General features: G+C 41.7%; 1 protein-coding gene and 1 long non-coding RNA gene across 2 annotated transcripts in view; one reads left to right on the top strand and one right to left on the bottom strand.

Moving 5' to 3' along the window:
- The first annotated feature begins 1,966 nt into the window (after positions 1–1,966).
- LOC126918654 (SAGA-associated factor 29) lies at positions 1,967–3,718 on the top strand. Its single transcript, XM_050726794.1, has 2 exons — positions 1,967–2,135; positions 2,625–3,718. Exon 2 carries the CDS (start codon positions 2,712–2,714, stop codon positions 3,585–3,587), a length of 876 nt encoding a protein of 291 aa, XP_050582751.1. The 5' UTR covers positions 1,967–2,135; positions 2,625–2,711; the 3' UTR covers positions 3,588–3,718.
- Positions 3,719–8,965: 5,247 nt separating this feature from the next.
- The window catches only part of LOC126918658 (uncharacterized), a 362,464-nt gene continuing 348,121 nt past the window's right edge, over positions 8,966–23,308 (bottom strand). The window contains exon 3 of the long non-coding RNA XR_007711391.1: positions 8,966–10,846. This is a non-coding gene — a long non-coding RNA (uncharacterized LOC126918658). The remainder of the gene's footprint in view (positions 10,847–23,308) is intronic.

The raw sequence follows: 23,308 nt of genomic DNA, 5'->3' as shown, positions 1-23,308 counted from the left end.
TCTGTACACGTAAGCTCGGTGAAACGTGATCGTCATGCTGGTATGTGGGAAAGTGGTACCAGCAATAAAATGGAATTAATACTACGCGAGAGTTAAAAGACAGACGCTATCGATCAACCGAATCCGGGATAATCTATTAGAGTTTAATATCCAGTAATAATAAAGTCGGATCATTTATTGTTTTCTTCGTTTACGAGCAAATAATTTGTTCCCGGGGCTTCGTTACAAATGGACGTGGTAGAGGGATAAATCAAAAGGAGTAATAATTACAAAGTGGTAAGGAAAAGAGAGAGAGAGAGAGAGAGTTTCTCAAGACTGAAGCACGTGTGACTACGATGTTTGGAGAGTTAACGTGCTCCATGCGTCAAAGTCATCGTCACAAATGACTTTTTTTTACCAGACGATTAGAGTTCTTTTTTCATACTCACTTTTATCATCCGTTGAAAATAGTTTTAATGACGCGTATGTAAAGTTGTTGGCTATTTTAGAATCGGAGCGAACAATGCCTTCTGTTCTATAGAAATAGCTCAGGTACAAATAATTTATTGCTTTTATGTATAGCCCTTTTGTCCGGTTATAGTGCCATGTCACTTAATGATTATTGCAACTACCTAGAAAAGGTAGTTGTATTGCGAAATCATATGCTTAAAGTATCGATCAATTATGTTCGCCTATATCAAAGACGAAAGAGACTAACAAAGAAATTGCATTTCTGTGTTCAAACAAATTATATTCCTCTTACCTAGCTGCTAACCAACCCACGCAGGCATATCAATGGAAATTTCCCAAAATAACAAAATAACATTTCAACCCACGCGTTCTGCGGGCTCATTGTTCACACCGCTTGGGAACAGGTTGAATCGGCTGTGATTTCAGACTTATGTGTGTGTAAGGGCCACGTACGCGCCAGTGGCACGCGTGACACGCATCTCATTGCGAATAGGTCACGAAGTTCGTAAGAACCTGGCCGCCTTGCACTTATGTACGTTTATGGTGCGCTCACGCTGGAACGCAGTTTCTCCCAGCGATGTTCATGGGATTCTTCGCGGAGAAGCCACTATAAGCGTTTCGCATCGCTATCGGCCGTTAGCGATGATGCACACCGCCTCTGATGCACGATCAGACCGGAGTCGAGGCGCTACATCATCCGCCACCTAACAAGAACGATAGAGAGCTTTTCCGCGCTACGTGATTTATGCGAGTTGTCGCGACCATCGCTGGCCGTGTAATTTACCAACGAATTGATTATTCTTCAGGTCGTTTATCGAAGTCTTTACTTGATTATCACGTGTAATCCGTCATTGATTTTCTGTAATTCGTGATTATGTTTATAAAATGCATTATAGAGTGCAGTTTCACTGTGAAATTAATATAGATTATTAGACATATAAAGAGATATAAAATATATACGTATAAACATCGCCCCATTCTTGTGGCAGTTGTGTTTTCTACAGAAATTCCTATTCGCTATACTATCAAGAAATCCTCTTGTTTGAAAATACTGCGAGATTGTTTCATTTTCTTGAGGAAGAAACCAATATAACATTGACAAGAAAGACGAAATTGGAATAGTCGACGCCGCACGCGCTTTGTGCAGATTCCTGTCAAAGTGTGCATACACTGAAATATTCGGGAAATGTTGCAATCTCTTGGTTCCGTCTGTTGCACCGAAAGCTGCAATAACGTCACATTTGTTTCGAGCGCCTCGTTTCGTGCATTGAAATAACCGTTATTTCTGTTGTCGATTCGTGAAATCGTATTGTTAATCCCACGTTATTTACGTTACATTTCATTTTATAACTGGCATCTTGCATGTGCGGGTTTTACAATACATTTCGTATAAATCATTAGCGAGAAATTCAACTGTAAAGGTATATATATTGCAACGGACAAAATTATTGCGGCTTGGTTGGTTGAAGCATTTGCCTCGAGCTGGCAGCACTACCTTAGCCAAGCTTCGTGTGCTAGAGAGAATCGAGAATGGTGGGAGAAGTAGTATGGCGCAGAAGCGAACCGACAGTCGATTGTAGGACGTTGAAACGGTTTAGTGCTGTCTGTAACTTCGTGTTAGAAAGGTGAATATTCAACAGTTTACTACAAAGAATTGGACACTGATTTTTCTTCTGCAGAATGAGGTACGTTTATATCTCCATACATTTTATTACGACCGTCTGCCATTTTATGTTTGTGTTGATTCATCAACTTGGCTGTCTAACCGGTTTCCTATAAATCACCTGAGAAGGAATTAATTTGTTTTTATAAGATTTTATCGTTGAATTACAACTGCGTAGTGATATTTACTGAAATTAATGTATATTAATAAGATAATTCATTATATACTTTAGATACCGTTGAAATTTAGTTGACAAAAACCAAAATGTTGTGGCGTGGCGTATAGCGTGTTAAGTTTTAGTTGTAGAGGTCGCGCGTTCAAATCTTCCGCGATGGGAGATTTCCTGATATTCCTTTTTTTTTTCAATTAATTTAATTAGTCTTCTAGTATCTTACGTATTTCGTAATATTTAGATGCGTATGATGTATAATTACGAATGTATAATTATAAACTGTTAAGTTATATTGGAATATTTTCATCAACAAAGAAGAATTATTATTTCTATCCACAGAGCGCGTATTCAGATACACAGACAAAAGATGGAAAGATAAACACCCGGTTGCACGAGTTCTTTTTACGTGCATTTCAAGGATCCAAAATGCCATTCACAGCCGATGCAGCAGCTACCCAAATACAGGAACGGCTGAAGAACCTGTATCACTTGGTGCACGAGATCGAAACACAAAGGATTCGTTCAGAGCATAATCTGAACAATATTATAAAAACTTACGAGAAAGTAACACCAGAGGACAAGGTATCCCCGTATTATCAACAGAAGCTGAAGAATCTCAATGCAGCGATCGGCGACTCTCAGCAGGAAGAGGAGATTCTGCGTAAAGCATTGGGAAAAATCAACGAAATTCGAGCAATTAGAAACGAACGACGGATACAAGCTCGTAATGCAGGAAACAAAGAAACTATCCGTCGAGGTGCTCTGATGAAGATGGTATTGAGCACCGCGCAAACGCTCCCTTTGTACGTAGGCAAGACACCAGGGGCGAAACCACCCCCTCTCTGCGGAGCAATCCCAGCAGAGCCTACGTATATCGCGAAAATGGGAGACATGGTGGCTGCCCTTGTAAAGGGGTCCGAAGAAGAGGATTGGATCTTGGCAGAAGTGGTTCAATTTAATCCTACGACGAACAAATACGAGGTGGACGATATCGACGAGGAGCAAAAGGACAGGCACACCTTGTCGAGACGAAGAGTGGTACCTCTTCCATTGATGAGGGCTAATCCTGAAACAGATCCTCATGCTCTTTTCCCCAAAGGATCCATCGTGATGGCATTGTACCCTCAAACGACTTGTTTCTATAAGGCAGTCGTGAACCAACCACCCACTACAGCCACCGAGGAATACGAGGTCTTATTTGAGGACGCGAATTACGCAAATGGGTATTCGCCACCTTTAAAAGTCGCTCAACGTTACGTGATCTCCATCAAAGAGAGCAAGAAGAATAAAAGTCAGTGTTGACGGACTATTTATTATAAAATAGCGTCAATATTATTTCCGATATTGTTCTCGCGTTTGTATATTATTGATAGAGTACAACCATGCGCTTTTGTATTATAGACGCTGTAATAAAGTATATGTTTTTGGATAAATACCCTACCATTGCGTTCATGCGAACAATAATCGTATTCATCTCCTCATTCTCTTCTATTACTCGACGTTTGAACAGCAAATTAAAGTTATTCGAACACTTTAGACTTTGTTTTCGATATGATTACTTCTTCGTTGCTTACATCGGTGTTTTTATCGAAATCATATGGTTTGTCGTTAAGCTGGAACTCGATCGATCGGTTCACGACCGAAAGAAATAACCACGTACTGACAGTTAGGGTCCTGTTTCCGCGATATTCTCGTACGCTAAAGGTAATTGGCGTAGATTATACGACGATAATAGCGGCATCCTTGTACACGCGGGTGGACCTTAACCTGCACTGGTCTGACCTTTCGTGGAATCGAATCTCCGTGACTCCGTTCGACCGGGCAATTTCTTCCTGTACGGAATAAATCTTCTTCTTTCACGCTGACATGTAGAAGACGGAGATAGGACTTGTTGGCCTTTTGGACTGGGGACTGGGGAAAGGGAAGGGGCTGAATTCGACGCGAGGCGGGCTGAAAGGCGAGCCGCGTCGGTACTCCAGCGAAAAAGGGACGTAGAACGAAAGAGAGTGGCGTGCAATAATTGATTCCATAATCGGTGGCTGCCGCCAGACATCAAAGTGGCTCGGTTCCAACCCTCGGCACAGACTGTTCGGGCCAATCTTCATTTATTATTTAACTTAACTAGCCCTGCTCGAAGTATCATAAAAAAGCGGACCCGTTTTCGTCGCGTCGACACGTACTTCGTCCGTGTTTCTTCCTCGAAATTGTCCGGATTGCTTCGGTGATCCTTTTCAATGAACAGCGTTTTGCTCGTTAAAGATGAGGGTTGAGTGGATAATATGTTCAGTAAGCGTATAAGATTCAGGCGAATTATAAGAATAAAAATACCGTACCAGACTACACAATAGATATTGTTCGTTCGTTATTCGACAAATTTTCTTAACAGGCCGGCCTGCAGCCCATATGCCGCACTTGGCGAAAATTCGTTTGTTAGATATCATTGTTCATTTCCTAACGAGCTATCATAAAGGATTTTCCAAAAGATTTTCTGGAATTAACACTTTATCGACCGCTAGCGGTTCAATAGCATACGCACGTCCGACCGGCAGCTCAGATGTAGATTCTTCCTGGCGCTGGCTTTGTTTCGGTTTAGACTCGACAATACCGTTCTTTTCGTTCATCGCGAATGGTAAGTTTTTCAAATTGGTATAAAATTGTAGGAGCTTACAAAGCAACGCAACTGAGCAAGGTACCTTAGTACTAAATAACAAATTACTGCTCAAATAATGAAAACGATTTTCGGCGATAAAAAGCCGATTAATCGGTTATCGGTCGGTAAAGTATTAAGATACCGGGCTTAACGGTTCTCGGTATTTTGTAATGACAAGTCTTGATCTGGCGGGGTTCACCCTGTTGCCACGTCGCTATCCCCAGAAGAGATGACTGCGAATTGATCGCCTTTTAGAAATAAGCCGTAGTTAATCATGTTCCGTAGTTGCTGGTTGTCATTGTCAGTCGTTACTCATCAACAAGTCGGTACTCGTCATACGTAGTCGTCACTTGTCATAATTAATAGTTACTTGTCATCTCTAGTCTAATAGTTCTCATCGTCTCTAGTTCTTAGCAATCGTTCTAATAGTTATTTCCCACAGTAATAGGCGGTAGTTAGATTTTATTAGTCGCTACACTACGTGTAAACATCAGTCAATCCTAAACAATCATAACATTTGATCTATCACGAGGAATAAACAAGTCTTCAAAGCCAGTTTAATAATCAATAACATTAGTGAATTGACGAGAGACAAGTTGTCTTAAGTAGTTTACTTTTACGAGTTTATAATTTCATCTTGAATAGAACAGTTAGCTGACTTGTAATTTACTTTTTAATAAAATTCACTTGTAGACTTTTTCTTTATTATCCGACCTGCTATTGTTACACAAAAAGTAACTTGTAATTTCTGATTGAAAAAATTCAGTAATAATATTAATCCTATAGAGTGCAAGTAGTTTATTTTGCTCAAGTCTTAATACTAATGTGTTAAATAGATCTAGCTCTAAGAAATTTTACAAATGGAACATTCCAGAAACGGATTTAGTCAATCTTGTGTTTGCTAATGAAGCACTTCCCTATACAATCAAAATCAACTTGTTCGCCAAGCATACTCCCGATAACGCTCGATAAACCGAATTGCTCATCAACGATTCGCACTATTGCTCTGGGGGGGCAATAATCGAAATCTGAGCGACCACGTACTACCTATCCCAAATGTATATCGAGGAAAAGGCGACTAGCCGTTTCGAAGCTATAGCCATCCTCCTCGAAATAGCGAGCACCAACGTGTCGGTAGGAGCCATTTTCAGCCGCGGAATTAATTCAACCGACGCGATTAGCTTTCGCGACGTGGGTGAATTCTGGTTGAAACGGCTTCTATCGCGACCACGTGTACCAGGCATACCCTTATAGACACACGTTTCTGTTGCTATCGCGGCGTAAAGTCGACGTAATCGAAGCTCCACGAGCCTCGAGTTCGTACGACCAGGCTAATACAAGTGGATTCGTAGCATGCAAGCCACCGGAAGCTAAACCGAACTCGTGCTCGGGCACGCAAGCCGTCCCTTTCACCCTAGCTTTCAGTGCAGCCTCCATCTTTGCCCCTTCCCAAACAGCTTTGCTCGTTTCGCTTCGTTCCCTACGTTCATTCGTTCCACGTTCTCAGTTATCTGAGTAATTCCTCTTCTCGATCGTTTCGCCCTTCTTTCTTTCGTCCCTCTTACCTCTTCGTATCTTTCTTCCAACTTCTTCTTCTCTCCACCCTCTCTCCATGCTGCTTCGTTCCAACCTGCTGTTCTCGTGGCACGAACCAATCGGACCAGTTTTGCTTAACCCTCCGGTAATGACACGCGGTATTTTTCTTTGCCGCTCGTAATTACGACCGTGCTCCCGCGAGCATATTTTATTTCGTTCCGAGTCGATCGATCCACCGACGCTGGTATCTGTCACCGAGGCTCGCCCGAGCTATTGCTATTCGCGTCTTCCCCCGGCGATCATTAGTCTTCCTTTCGATAAATATGCGAACGGCGAGGAGGTGTCACCTTCGTTGCCTCAGATATTTTCTCGGTCAAGGAAATAAGTGAAGTTCATGTTTTATTTCAATTATTTCTGGAAATAAACGGTACGAAAGCTTTCGACATCGAGCAAACTTCTTTTTTTATTCAATGTTCGTTTAAGTGAAAACTCGTTAACGATGTATTTTATAGGGCAGCTCAAATGGAATAACACGAAACGTTGGCCCAACGTTAATTTCGCCTTTCCGCGCGCTTTGCACTGGAGGAAATTTTATTTTTAAGAACGAGCCTGATTCGGCTGAATAGCCGGATATCGATGAGAAAATCGGAAATCAATGAGCTCGATCGTGCATTTTCCTATCCAGGAAATAAGAGCGCGCAAAAGAGATTACATATTCGGTCGGTACGCCGGACAGTCCGCGGATTTCTATTTTTTTAAATTAATATACCCTTGTAGAATAATACGAGTTCCGAGGAAGGAAAGTGGCGGTGTCAACTTTTAGCCTTCGAACGCGCAAAACGACCGCGTGAAATATTGCCATTCTGTGCGATTGTCGACGGCTGTTGATCGACTGCAGAGTAAAAAACACCTCGTTGCCTGCCTTTCGCTTCTCGTGGACACTTTTACTCCGGATTTTAAGCGTGGAATAAATTTCTACCTTAGGCTTTGATCGGATCTAAAGCTATCTAGTCTCGCGCGGTTGCAATTCCCGGTCTTGAGAGCACAATGCCAGCAGTTCGTGTACCACTACTCTTTTCCTCCTTGATAGCAACGACACTTTAGACGAAACGATAGCGAGTCAGTGAACGTAGGCGGTTCGAGTGGCGCAGTCATTTTTAAAACGTCCCAACGAGTCCCACTTCGTTGCACGCTTAAGCCTCGAACACGGTATCGCCACGAGAATCAGGTGTTTGACCTCCACGAAACGCTGGTCAAGTCCAAGCAAGCTTCCTTGAATAAATAAGGGTCACGAGGCATCTGAAAGTATCGATCTAATTGCTCTCTGCCCTAGTACGATCATTGGCTCGCATGGACACTGGACAGTTTTCTATCGAATACCAGGAAGCAGGAATATAGCATGTTATAAGCAGTTCTATAACAGTTATAAACACTAACGACGTTACTCGTGATCGATCGATAACTAAGCCAATTTTTCTTTTAAATTTCGTAGTTAAGGGAACGAACTAGTTTTAATAGGAAGCTAGTAGATCCAATTCGAAGTTGATAATTCGATTGCTTCGTCTAATCGAAAGGGGAGTTCTGCCAGAATCTAGGGTAATTGAATGCAATGTCATAACGATCTGTCAGTAATACGAGCTCATCAAATGTCAATTGGAAAAGCCATTCTTTTGTCAGGGATTGCTTTCGACGTGACAATTTATTATGTTTTCTCATAAGCGGAAGCGTGCATCGAAGGATGAGACGAGCCGCATTAGGCGAAACGATTTTCTTTTTCTTGACGTATTTCCAGAGGACATTTGTCTTTTCATGGCACTCGGGTTCTCATACGGAATCGTCAGCCTCTTGTTCAACGTTGATGTTACGAACACGAGCCACGCGATGGTGAAAGGAGGCAAAGAGGGCGGGCGAATAATTCATAAGCGGGCGGTTTCTCGTTAATTAATTGCATTTACCATTGAAGGCGGGGCAGTTTTAAACTTCCATCATAATTCAGACCTATAATCGGTTATCGCGGTCGTTATCTCGCGTTACGGCGCGATCGTCCCGGAAATTAGCGTACACTTTTACGACTTTCCCGCCGAAAGAATTTTAATTTCGTCGGAACTGTCGCCTCTGTGACACGTTTCCGTTGTCGCTTAAACAAGGAGTGTTGGTTTAATTATCGACGCTGATCGTAACTGTGTCACAGTACAAGGTACAAAATATTAATAGTTATTGAATCCGAATGAAAAAAGATTTTTGTCGCGAGAGCCAATTTTAAACCCCTCGAGTTCCTTTGAACAAACGAACGAAATGTGAAATTTCCAAAATCGAAAGTTTGATATAACAATTTTAACTGAAACTCTTACGACATATAAGCAATTTCAAAGATGCGAACGCTTGAAGTATAAATTCCATTGAAATCCATTTTACATTCATTTTACCTCGCGACAAACGTTCCAAGACGACCAATTTCAGCGATCGTGCCATTGAAAGTATCACGAACGGGCGATTATCTGAGGAACCGCTGAGGAAGGAGTGTCTCGATTTAAAAATGCGTCGGCTGCACCGGAAATAAATAACAATCCTTTAATGATAATATCGTGGGGGTTCGCCATTAATCACCGACCAGCGCATTCCTTTTACAGGTCAACAAACTCGGTTCGTTTCGATTCGCAAGTTGGCCATTTTCACCGGACACGTAGGTCGAGTTGAGACCGATGGCCTTTCGAGAAGTTACTTATTTCTGGACCGTGTCCACGGTCTCAGTGGGTCACTGGATACGTCCAGTTCCGGCGATGATTAATTCTGACCTCCCATCAGGGATATTAGTTTTTAATGCGCCAGCGTTGTCGTGGGAATTATAATAATTAGCTCGGAGCCGCGTGAACCAGCTGCCTGTAGGACGCGACGACGTCCCAGCCGTGTCGTCCATCGCTATACTATAATCCTATTTGCTCTCGAGGAACTGTTAGCTGCAACCAACGTTTACGCGAATTTGCAAGTATATAGATATATCGCAAAAGTTGGAAAAGCAGTTTTTGTTATCTTCCAAATCAATTGGAGACTAATTTTTAACAGATAAATCACGTGAAACGAGCTTCCAGAAATATAATATGAGAAGTTACGTTTAGAGTGTGGTTTCTAATATAAATTGTTCCCTGTTATTGATTTCTGTACTCCATTATTCCCAGAAGTGTATTCAAAATTATATGGTTTTCTAAAATAATATTTCTTCATTTGAACATGTTCTGTAAATTGCCTGGCAAACTAATTTCGACTGTACGAACAGGTCCCCAAATACCTAAACTTCTTCGGCAAATTTCCCAAAGCGCGCAAGTTCCAGGTATCATCTAACCCCGTGTTCGAACTTCTCCACATATTTACTTTGAATGGTCAACTCATTTTAATTTGTCAAGCTACGTGTAACTTCGTGAAATCACAATGTATCGAGTTACGTACCTCCTCTTTCTTACAGCGACGAACAAAAACGATATATCCTTCTTGTCATGAAGTACATCTTCATCGATATCAGAGCAGTATACGATAATGCAAACTGGCCATGCCTTCCCATAAATCCACTAAAATTCTTTCAGCCGTTACTAACCGAGGTACAAAGCTGAAGTACAATGGACTTTGCCGAAACGAATTCGGAACTTCACGATTACACTCAGATAATGCGTGCATGCACTATACGGCTAGAAACCAGTATTTCATCCGTTCCACCTTTACTCCCCACCTCTATTTTTCAACACAGTCGAGAGTGTCGGCGATCAATCACCGGGCAAAAAGCAAACAAAGAATTAGCATGAATCTCCCGAGAAATCCTGACGCTTAATTTTACTGGAGAGTTTTCTGACGGCGTTCGTCGATAACGCGGGCCTGAAAAAGCGGCGACGTTCCAGCTTGCGAGCGCAATTTTTTCCACGGAGCCCGTGAAACGCCCTCAGAACGATCCAGCTCGTCGTGCATCATCCGCTTAATCCTTTACACGCCGTAGAAGCGTGATTGTCAATATTTCAAGGGCCGCGCGGAGTATCGAGAAACGGAGGAAAAACGAGTGGACCGAGAGGGCCGGGTCTCGATCAGCCGCGACATCGATCGTGTTCGAGATCGCGGCCGGTTGAAATTGACTGGCCATTCCTCGTCTCGTAGTCTCGCGGGTCTCGTTCGAAGGCAGGCCGCGGGGCTAACCGTTGAACCCGGCCTAATTGAATTTCGCATACGAACACCGCGACGATTCGTCATTCCGGCGTCCAATTTGGCCGCGAGTCATGCCATTCTCTTTCGACTACCGCGTTCTTCATCGGCGTCTGGCTGCCCTGTCACGCAGCGTTCGCACCGCTGGACACCCGAAATTTTATCGACGAAAGGGAGCCGCGAGGACACTTACCTGGAACAGAAAGAAAAAGAGTTTGGTCAATTTTATTGGACTGGTATATTTTTATTATTTATAATAATAGACGTGTCAATTATGAGGTTGCTTACTATTATAAATTACGGATGTTTAAGAATTTAACTTAACTTAAAGACACAGAAGTACACAGAATGAGAATAAAATGCACAAACGTATGAGACATTTCAGATATAGTACTTGTGATAATATTTTATAGATTCGAGAATGTTTTTTTGAAAAAAAGTACTCTTTCTTAGACTATGTTGGTTTAGAATGTGTTTTGATACGTTCGTGTAAGTTGGACGTCGTATCGGACATGTCAGACATATTTAACGAAGATAATAACCACCGCAGTCATTATTCTGTGAGGTTCGTTTACAGGAGTACACGAAGAACTCATTTTCTGAGCCATAATTTGTTGCGAGTGTCTGTGCATAATATATACACCTTGCTAGGAAGTTCTATTACTCTGTAGAAAAGTCTGACTTTGCAGCATTGGGAGCTTATGAATTTTTTAAAAGTACTGGCTTGATCGTGAAAAAAATGCAGGGAAGAACGATCATGTCTCTTGAACGCGTTGATTCTTTCTTCAAAATAAGATATATATGCCAATTTTCCAATTTTGTTACTTCGGAAATAAGTCTCAATATCGTGCCAACTCATTTCTCTTTATCGTTGTAGGAGAGAAAAATATTTCCTGATACATCGTTCGGTTGCCCTGTTTGAGAATCAACAACGGCATAATTAACGTTGATTATTAAATTAATACGAAGCTATTACTGGTTGCTGTTGTCGCATGCATTGGCCAGAGGTGCGTAAACGAACAAACTCCGCGTGCCTCTTACTTGTGGTACGCTTGTCTTCGCGGGATCCGCGAGACAGAGGTATCGATTTCCAGGTAAATTGCTTGCAGTAATAATACACAAACACCTGACATTCCGCGTAAACTGTAATCGAGAGGCCGGCGGCAGGGCTAAGAAACCTGGCTTCGTAAGCCCGTTGTTTCTCTTCGCCGTCAACTTGAAGGAAATAAGGGAAGGACAGGCTTCCTTCTACCAAAGGCAGCTGCTTAGGTTCTCACATAGATTAACCCAGGTAGTTTCTGTTCCGCTTCGTCTAGGAGACGAAGCTTCAGGCTGCCAGGAAGTCGCTCGCAAACTCGATGGCAAATTGTCGAGTCTTGCCTACCCTCTTCCTTACCTCTGCCCTCTTCCTATCCCTTTCTTGATATCCATTTCTCTCTTACCAACCCCCTTTTGTCTCTCGTACTGCCTCGCCATCGCCTCGCTCTTTGCAACTGTCTGGGTTGGACGTCTTATCCATGGCGGATCGTCTTTATCCATCGGGAGCTCGCAAATCACAGGCTGGCGGTTCGCCCTGGCCAAATTATCCAGGAAATTCCGGACGCTCTACCGTATACCGAGACTACTCGTGTCGCAACGACGATCGAGATAATCTTAAGCTCGATGCGGTAGATTCTCGATTGTCTCGGAATACGACGTTCATCGGTTGTAAACGTAAACGAAAATAAGACGAATTTCTTGGATGACGTTGTTCACAAGGAATATACAGATATAGTATAGGTATGTCGTGTTAGATTTCCACATCAGCAATTTCTTATCGTTTCATCGACCAGTCGCGAGGAGACGGGATCACGAAGAAGCGCGTCAACGGGAGTCGTAAATTCCCATTACGATTAGAATAATCGACGCCACGAACAGATCGATCCCCTATTTCGATTAGGATAATAGAGGTGGTTTTAATGAGTAGCATTTGATTAACAGTTCAAAGATATTGAATGAATGAAGTAGATGAATGATTGACGGGTGAATCCGGTGAAGATATGTTGACTGTTCCAAAGTTGGAGAATTATTGCTGCTATGTTGACTGTTCCAAAGTTGGAGAATCAGTTTAGAGATGTGGTGACTGTTCTGTAGACGTTGAATCAGTCCGAGATGTTGACTGTCCTAATGTCGCAGATTCAATCCAGAGATGTCGATGGATCTGTCGTTGTAGAACAAATAAAGTCCGTTCTTGTCTTATTACGGAGGAAAGCTCGGTTTGGGTGTGTTTTTTGAACGAAGACAGCAATTTCGTTGTTCACACTTTTCATTAGGAAAGCGAGGGTAACGATCCGCGATGCCGATTGGTTATAGCGAACGTTAATGAATGAAGATAGAAGGAAGCCTCCTACCAACGTGGCTCGTGGATGACATTGTTCATGAAAAATGTTCTTCGTAATTTGTAAGAGCGTACAATAAACCTAAGGACTGTTCTAAGGACCATACATAAACAGAAAACACTTACAGGATTAGAGACTCCTTCGAGCTAATAAGATTAAGTTATAAACATTATGTTAAAAAGATTATGTTTATGGTGGTTCCTTAGGTTTATTGAGGGTCTGAACAACGGCACGTGGACCTCACACGCGACGTAACACTTATCCTAAATTGATAAAATTAAAGGTGTTCCTCGAATTTCCGAAGTAGCATATTTTTTATATTTTTATACAATTATATAATACGATTATATTTTTATACAATTTTACTTCTTGTTCTGTGTTGGAGTTATCTTGTATATTCTGCAGCGCATCTCATTTTGCGATGATTTCGTTTACTTCTGCTTTTGATATTCTTTATGGTGTCTTTGCAGTGTCTTTTATTGCGGAAACATTTCCTCGGTGTCTTCACTCTATTATTTTTTGCCACTGAAATCTCTCTACGCTTAAAATGTAGAATCGTCACGTTGCTAGGATTCTCTTTATGAATTCTACCTTACAGCAGGAGTACTCCGAGAATGTGGAAATTTTTTGCAATGTTACATTCGTCACAGTAGTTTTAGGAAGATATTGTCAAAGGAAAACTCGTTCCTATTTTCCTATTGTCTTTTCTGTTCCGACTTGGACGCTGTCCATAAAAGTAAATTGTTAGAACTGGAAGAAACTCCCTAGAAACTTGCACAATAGTCAGATGGTCTGTAGAAGCGATTTTAGAGAAACTGATCGCAGTATGAACGTCGCGTAGTCTGCGACAGATAATCGACCAAAGGGTAGTTATAGCGTATGTTTTACGCATTTCTTGTTCGATATTTCTAGGAAGGGAAGATTTAAAAATTAAATAGAACTTTAGTGAAAAATGCGTGATCACGTTAAGAAAACATCTAACATTAGTCAGATTAGCTATCAGATTATGTTTTAATAGAGTGGATCATTTTTATTAATTTCAAATCCTAATTTGCATACAGGAATACTATGTTAACAAGAAGAATTTACATTGCTCTATGAGCAGTTTATTAACTTGCAAATGGAAATTAATAAATTAACTTCTCGCACACATTATAGATACTTGTCGCACATTATCAGAGCTCGATGTTTAAACAGAACATCGCAATAAATATTGTGTTTGCAAGAAAACCGTATAAAGTACAATAAGATCATAGGAAATGGAAATAAAACGTTTGTGTCTCTTTTAATAGTGAATTTAAGGTGCAATTAAGCTTGAAATGTTTATTTGCTAAATGCGACCCCTGGCGATTCTTGATGTCCAGCCAACGAGGCGACACGCGAATAAGATTAAGTGCATCTGAGCAATGGAAATCTTGGAATCCATGAAATCTTTCGAATGAAAACCGAGAGATCTAAGCTTAATGCTGCATAAACCAGTGTTCCCTCGTCTTTTTCTACGTTAGAATCGCGAATGTGCACGATACCAAGGAAACGCGCCGTGATGTTATTTAAGAAAGTATTTTCCCGTGCTCGTCCGACTCGTTGAAGCTACAAATTGAAATAACTCGCGCTTCGAATTTTCGGATTAAAAGCTTGACCCGCTTGTTTACTCTTTGTTACACCAGCTTCCTGTTGCTCTCTTCTTTCACTCGTCGCTATTTTTCTTTTCGCATTCCGGATTTTCAAAGTGTTTCAATGCGATGATTTTCTGCAGCCGTTCATCTGCTTTGTACCACGAATCAGACTCTCTCGCTGTTTCGACGAGTTAATTCCTACTTTGTAACTACGAAATAACTTTTATTTCCTATTCTATTGGGCCAAAAGTGGCGATTTCTTTTAGATTTATCGAACGAAATGGCAGAACTATTCGCTCACTGGTAATTGTCATTTAAATGAAAGTCACCGAGGATCGATAATTTCAACACCTTTGCGAGGGTGGAAGCTACGCGAGGGTAGGTGTAACGAATAGGGGAGCATCGTCATGGTGGTGGATTTCAACATCCTGTAACTTGGTTGTTGAGAGGGGCGCACTGCGATGAAATCAGGGGACGATGAGGAAATAAATGCAGCGAACGTCGTGTACAGATTGTATCATTGAAATATACTGCTCCGAGTGATTAGAGGATCACCTAATTAAACGAGCCAACCAATTTTGAGGACTGTACTGTATCTACGATGTTAATTAGAAATTAATTATGACATTAAACGATTCATATCTATTTTCTTGTTGATGTTCGATTAATTATCCTCGTCATCGATGTTTGTTCTTGAAATTGTGATCTATTCCATACAGTTTATATTATTCTCCGTTGGCTTTCATAAATTATTCCAATTATATTAGCATCGGCAAGCATTCCCACAATGTGATACTTGTGAATTTAAATATTTATTTTCGCGTGTTTTATCCTTATCTAAATTGAATTTTAATTAATTATCGTTTTCATAACAATCTCAAGATGCAGTAATAACTTTATTAAAACGCTCAGCGCAGGATCAAAAGGAATAATATTGAATTTTGATAATTGGATTCATCGAGAACAACATAGAACCTACCCATTGCGATTATATTAAATTCTATCTCGCCTTTAAAGAAATTATGGTTGAAAGATTTCTAAAATCACTAATTACGTAGCATTCACCTGTAACGACAGTCTCATTATAGATTTATATCTATTATTCAAATACGCTTTCATTACCATAATCGTATTTATAGGCTCAAGTTAAACCTAACATATTTCTATTCTAATAAATGAAAATTACAGTGGAAAAAATTCATTGAAAAAAAGGAAAAAATAAAAGTGTCTTCTCAAATTGTACTCGTACGAAAAACAAGATACGACGTATCATGTTTCTCTTCTATGATCTTCCAATATAATGCCATATCTTTTTCGCTACTATCATGGCTGCCTCCCTACGAATTTTTTCTTGTATCGTGAAATTGCTATATTTCTTTTTTTTTTTTTTTTGCTCTCTTTTTACGTTACCACATGTGGAAAGTGCAATGAATTCCATCTCTTTCGTATCGCTGCGAGACGTAAATTCCAATATCCCATCGAGATGAAGTGTGGTGAATCCGATAAGTGTGGTTACAGGCGGCGCTATCCGAGTTTCCAACATCGAAACGCGGTTCCCAGCGGTTTTTCCGGCCGTGTAGAACACGCGGGGACATTGCATGCATGCTCGCGGATCGTTGTCGAAGTGGTAGGCTCCGAAAAGAGCGGCAGACGAGCGTCATTAGCCGCAGCGGAGACGCGGCACGGCGGTTGTTTGCACGTCAAATACGAGAGCGTGGCATTTGCATCGCTTTATATAAACAATGTTTTTAAATAAACGCAGCGCGGAAACGCGCGTGCGTACGTCTGAGCGCGTGCACGCCGAATCCTTTCCACCGGACGAACTCTCAAACCTCACTCTCGTGGGGTAGCGAACGCGAGAAAGGGACCTAGCTTGCACCCTTCTCGTTATCAAACTGTTTACACGGCAGGATTATTGTTTACACGAAAGGAGCCGAGCATGGAGGAAGAGGGAGAGGCACGAGCAAACGCTTTTCCCGATGCCGCTTTCCGCTTTGGGTTTCAAACGACGTGAAAAGGGTCGCGGACGTCGAACGTTTTTCGACAGCCGCATCATCATACCCTTGCTTCCTTCTCTTCTCATTCCTTGCTTCGAAACGCTACCACCGTATCATTCCCCCGTTACTTTGAGCCGGAATGAATTATAAATCGTCCACACCGTTTACGCTTCGTGCGTTTCTCGGTTCGTTATTTGAGCGACGAAGAAACGTGGAAGTTAATTAACTTCTTTGTCGGATCTCCTTCCCGCGGAAGGTTCCTGAAACTAATAATGCGGATGCGAAGGATGAAAGCGTGGGTAGACGGGTGGTTTGATCGTCGGAAGGTCTGTTGCCACATAGATACGCGAGAAAGTAATATACATATGCACGTGTAGACGAAATTTCAAGGAAAGACTAGTAAAACAGTCGGAAGGTTTCTCTCCCTCAAAATATATTTTCACGAATTGCGGGTCGAGTTACGCGTTCGTGGAAGAGTATACAACGAAAGAGAGGCGGAGGACGAGGGAGATCGTAATGGAGGAGGAGGAACGGAGAGTGGAACACAAACGAAAGGAAACAAAACCGGCTAAAGGGTTGCAAAAGCACGGCCGGGGTTGCAGCGGGCCGCGAGCACGCTCACGGCTTCTCTTTCACAATTAAACTATAAATATTCATAACTATTTTAGCAAGACAAAGTTTCACGGTGGGCCGCCGGTAATTAAGAGCCGCGACTTCTCCGAAGCGTTTATTCCGAAGTCGACATTAGCGGCGCGGGATATAAATGCCGGTAATTTGGAGGTCTTCGAGGTGGCCCCGTCCTTTTTGCAGTGTGCATGGCCGGCTCGAGCCTCGAGAACGAGCCTACGGAGCAGAGTGGGACGACGGGTTAATTCGCGAGGAGAAAGCGTGGATCCGCGTGGACTACGAGCTGCCGGTCGCCAAGGTTATTTGTATTAATTAGAAAGCCCTGAAATTAGTCGACAGAGACCGGTCGTTAGGAGGTTCATCGAGCAGCAGTAAGCAAGACGCTGGGGAAAAGAGTGGCCGCGAGCCAAAATGACTGGCCAGGAAGGATTCGGGCTCGTTCGCCGAACCGAGTCACTGGGGTGTGTTCCGCTATCTGGAATCGATTTTCTTCTTCAGAAGATGGGTTATTAAATACTTAGAATTAATGGCTACGAAATTGTTTCTTATTTATTACGAGGCTAGTATTTAGGGACTCGTCACTTGCCAAGTAGAAATTTTTATCCTTCCCTCAGCTTTTTCATCTTTTTTTTCCTTTACGCTTGTACGAATGGTGATACTCCTTTTAGGCTCACTAATCGATTATTCTTTTTCCTCGCGTTTTTTCTTTCGCTTCTTCTTTTAACGTCGGTGTTTTCTAAACAGGAGTCCTTGGAGACACGTGTTTCGGAAATTTGATATCTCGTGCAGATTAAAATTGTTGTTTCTTTTTCTTTTCACATGGTCCTAGCATTTCAAAAGTTACCAAGTTCATCGTTTTCGTGATCACGGCGTCGCACGGATTTCAGATTCGCACGCTATTCCTTTTCTCGGTTGTGGAACCGTTTGCATCAGACGAATATTAATCCGTAAATTTTTCACTGTGCCCCAGAAAAAGGAAACTCCGTCATTTTCCGCTGTTGAAAGGGGAGGAATGGGTGGAGTCACGGTGGAACGGCTCGAAGATACATACTCCTAAGCGATTACTTTCTTTAATCTACGAATGCGTTACTTCCGCGTGGCTGCAACATCGCGAAATGGATAAATGCAACGTTTCCCCAACAGATTTTGCGTAACTGGCAGATGGTGCCTCGATAATATTTTATGAGAGATAAGATCGCGGTTCACCAGATGCTTCGTACGGAGCTTGGTATTCGGTACGAAGTTCCTGAATAAATGCAAGATATGAATAGCTACGGCGTTCATTATCGCGAACGCTGTGTTGCCTATGTTATATTGGTTTTATTTGAACGGTATCAATCTGTGACCCGTGAACATTTCGGTATTTTCCTGTAAAATCGCGGTACGCTGCGCTTCGTTTATTTATGCGAAGGTAAAACGAAATATTTTTAAGTAAAAATTGTAAAACGATTCTTTATAGAGTATCGTTACATTTATAAAGTTCCACCGTGAATTGCCATCGGTGACAAAGATTCATGGAATAGTTCGCATTTACATGAGTAAAATATACTCTGTCCTGGACATTATGCAGTGAATCAAATTCTCAAGTTGGATCATAAAATGGAAAGCCGCGGCCTACATGAAAAGCTGTAGAGGTAAAAATCAGGGAAGTTTAATCAGGCGGACGGGCTGGGCCAAGATATTGGACTGTAAGCTCGAAACCATTTTTCTCTCGGTAGATTTCACTCGAATACCTCGTCATGATTCGAATTAGCTTTGACGTTTCATTTTGCTGATAGTGCCTCAACGTTAATCGCAATTGCGAAAGAACGCCGAGAAAAAGTTTTTCAACTCATCAAGAGCATGAATCAGATTGGTACCATCAATCTTGGCTGAAGTATCCATCGAATCTAGAAGCTCGAGCTTATTCAGGATACAGGTGAAAGGCGGCATTTCTGAATCTTGACTCGATCTCTGACAAGAATACAAATTTGTATATTATCCGATAATCTGTGTAAATCTTTGATCAAAGAAGCATTAAAAATCACAAGGTGGAAATATTTAGAGTTACAGAGATCGACGACATTTTATGGGTTTCTTTCGTTAAAATTCACGGAGAATAGATTCGCTCGTATCTCACTTATTATCCATTCACGTCGATGCGTCATGAAGGAGCAGTGATGCACATACCATTTACGGATGCAAGGGACCATATAGTATACACATCGCACGTGTGTTCGCTCCGAGAGATTCAGAAATCCATAATCCTCGTGGAAGGATATAGAGCGGCACGCGTGATACATGTTACCATGCATCGGATTACTTCTTGCGCGGAAATTGACTCGAAAGTTGCTGGCAAAAATTCATGCAACGCATTTCCACCGGCGAGAAACGTACACAAATATGCAAAATCGAAATTGAACCCTTCGTGAATTTGCAGTGCTTATTTCTGCTAGAAATGATAATAAAGAAATAATAATAATAATAAATAATGATGGTAAAACTTTTTCGAAATATTGCTGAAAATAATTGATCAAAAATGTATATCGTAAAATTCATAAACGAGAGATTTAAATCTATTGAGTGGAGAATTAATCGTAAATATGGTATGAAATAAATATTTCAATTTTTCAACATTCTCATCGAGGATCATACATTATTGAATGTTTAGAGACGTTGGTTTTAACTAAAATTTAGACAATATGCGAATTATTCTATTGTATTATATATATATATATAGTAAAATGTGAATTCTTAATTAAAATTCACAGGTTTCTGAATTTCTGGTTTTGTATTATTTGCTTTGTTATTTCTGTCCGAATGGTAGCGATAAAATGATTTATTTCGATAATTTAACTGTTCAGATACAAAAGAACTATCGTGACGTTCTTCCGTCACATTTGCATTAACTTTAATTCGATTAGCTCCGAGCTATCTTACTCTTCTATAAATCGAAGTAACGCAAAAGTACATCGCGTGTTATCTCGCTTTATCTCGTTCGTGGTAAAACACTTTTCCCATCGATAGATGTACCATCGATTCCTATTAACCCCGAATTTACAGGAAACTTCCATAGGTGTTGTGTATCTTTTAAGTACGATCTGTCTACAATGAGGTCGGATCGGTGTTCTATTCCCAAATCGTAGTTGTGCCTCTTTTTCGCTGGAACGTGAACGTGTCTGTCTTCTCGGTAAAAATAAGCAACACGAGCGCTGCGTAAACAGAGACTCGTGTTGTGTAACGAGGGAAAAGAAGAGAGGACGAAGATGGAAGAAGAAGGCGGCAGATATACGGAGCGCGCGAGTAAAGGATCGGATCGAGTAGGTTCAGATCAGATCAGATCGGTCGTGGGTGGCATCGGTGACGCCGATGGTGAATGGGTGGGCTGTGGTAAGCGCAGAATCGTGTCGCGGATAAAGTGGTACCCGTCACTGTCTGTCAGCAGCCCTTTTCTCTCTTCTTCATCCCCCTTGTTTGCCGCTCTGGATGAACTGGCATCTGCTCGTCTCTTTCTTTCCGTCTTTCGCTTTCGCATCAACTTTGTCTCGCGAATGTATGATTTTGATTGCTATAATTCACGAATACCAACGTATATGTATACGTACGTTTACTCTCATTCATAAGCATTAGGACATCAACGCGACGATTAATTTAAAATACCAAAGAAACGAGTAATCAATCAGAATTTTGTATTCGCGCAAAATTGCGACACAATATAACATATACGAAGCAGACGTGTGTTAAAGGATTTAAATTTATTAATTAAATTATATGTATTGTTATCATACATCTATTGTACATAGTATTACGTACAATATTGTAATACAGTGTTATACGTCCTGTATAAGAATCATGCTGCGAATTTTGCAACCTGAAAATATGCCGATTGATTTTATAATCCATAATTTTTCTCTGCACTAAATCCGGTGATTACGCTTTCAGCGGGTTAATAAATTAGGGTCTAGAAAGTTACGTAGTTACCTACCAATTTTAATATTATTTTAATATTACGTTTTAGTACCCGACATTAGTATTTTTATAATCTAATAAAAGTGGAAGAGACCATGAATTTGCCCGTGTGTAGTTATTACCTGACTTGTTCTACTTCGATGTAGATAAAGTCTAAGTGGAACGACTCGAAACTCTCGTGCCATCAAATTGTATTCGTCGAAGTGCACTAATGTATTCTTCAAGAGCGAACTCTCCACACATAACACGTATCTTGACGAAGAATCGAGAGAATTTTCCCCGATATCTCAACGTTTTCGAATAGTTAGCAAGCAGGAGGGTGTCCCGCCTGACTCGTTCTAGATTGCATGTATGATCCAATTGACTGCAACTACCGTTCCTTCGGATATTTTGGAAACAGAGCAGTACGTGGAATAAAAACGGCAGCAATCTGCGTCGAAAATAACCTTCCAATTTGGCTACTAAAATCGTTTGTCGATCTAATTTCTTGTATTCTTTGATATAAGTGAACATATACGTAGTCATGCAAATCGATCGATCGAATCAATATGCATCGATAATTACAAAACTGCTGTAATTCCAAAACCTGTATGACTCGAAGGAGGGAGAATTGGACATCTGTCAAACAGACGAAATAACCACGAATTTTCACTGTTTCTTTTTTTCCATCAGACTCGAACCACGGGTTTTCTAAGTATTAGAAAATCCAGTTGCGCGAACGAGAAGGAGAAAGGGTGTTTCATAGAAGCGGCGGCAAGTGGCTCTCTCGCTCTATCGCTTGGATATGATAGGAACACCGATGAACAGATACCAAGGTGAGCGTTTCAATCGCACGTACCGCGATTCTACGCGTTGCATGCGTCCGTGCATCCACGTACGCCGTCGATTAGGGCATGTGTGCAAGTGCATGCATACACGGGGTGGTGCAGAGTACACGGGCGTGCACGCTAGCTCGGTTCGGTATGCCAGCGAAGGATAGCCGAGGAAGCCCGCAGGGCCTGTCGGAGGTGAGAACAGTACATTACCCTCGCTCGCGTCCGCCTCTCCGCCTGTCCAACTCTTTTCCCCTCGTCTACCGTGTTCTCCACCCTCGTCCTTCCTCCACGACCCTCGAGCGCCATCCGTACGGCTCTAGCCCTCTCTCCCTCGCTCTATCATTATATTCACGCATCTCCAGCCGCGACGCTGCAACACCGATCTTTTTCCCTTTCTAAAACGTAGCCACGTCACGTAACGTCGTTGCTGTTTGCCGGCGTGGCGGAAAGAAGAGACGAAGAGCAAAACGTAGAGAGAAAAAGAGGAAAGGTCACCGGAGGAGTGAGATATTGCAAGGCGAGGATGCTACGCGAGTCGGGCAACCAACGCGATTCAATGGCTTGTAATTTTAGTCGGATTTTAGGGGAAACAGACGGCTTTCCGCTGCAAGGTGAATGACCTCTCGCTTGAGTAAATTGACATACCATTGTTGTCCATGCAAACGTATCTAGAGTGTTAGCGGGCTCGGTGAAGCAGTCGTGGAAGAGCAGCACCAAGAAATTCGACTTTGTCCAAGAAGATAGCTACTACATCGTAATGATTCGTTGTTGTAGGATATTGTTGTTATTGCCGAGGAAATGGATGTATAGTTGGACGATAATTAGACGAATCTTGGTTGTTCGGTACGGTTGTCAGATGTGAATCTATCAATGACGTTGATCAATGTGGCTTCCGAACAGCTCATATGTCAGTGTTATCATTTATGACAGATATTGAATTTCGTTTTAATGATCAAACGTTATACTAATCTGTTGTATAGGCTGTCAAATAATATATGGACACTGTTTACAGGAACGATTCTAGACATCGAGACAGTGAAGAAGGTTCATGTGCGCCAGAAATGTCTGCAGGCACGTAACCAACTTTACGTGTAATTCTCCAATCAGTTGATTCCTCGTAATACAGCCTCGTAATCTACGCAATTCCATTTAACATATTCTCCTCGCCCTAGTTAAGCAGAAGAGCGTTACACGAGCATATCGACACTCGGCCAGGTCGGCGCCAATGCAACCACATTAATAAAAGGAATTTCCAACAAGAATTTGCGACGATT

This window comes from Bombus affinis, chromosome 7 (genome assembly GCF_024516045.1).
Source record: "Bombus affinis isolate iyBomAffi1 chromosome 7, iyBomAffi1.2, whole genome shotgun sequence".
In the NCBI taxonomy this organism is placed as follows: Eukaryota; Metazoa; Arthropoda; class Insecta; order Hymenoptera; family Apidae; genus Bombus; species Bombus affinis.
Note: the sequence above shows the minus strand (reverse complement) of the source record. Positions and strands in the feature narration are given on the sequence as shown.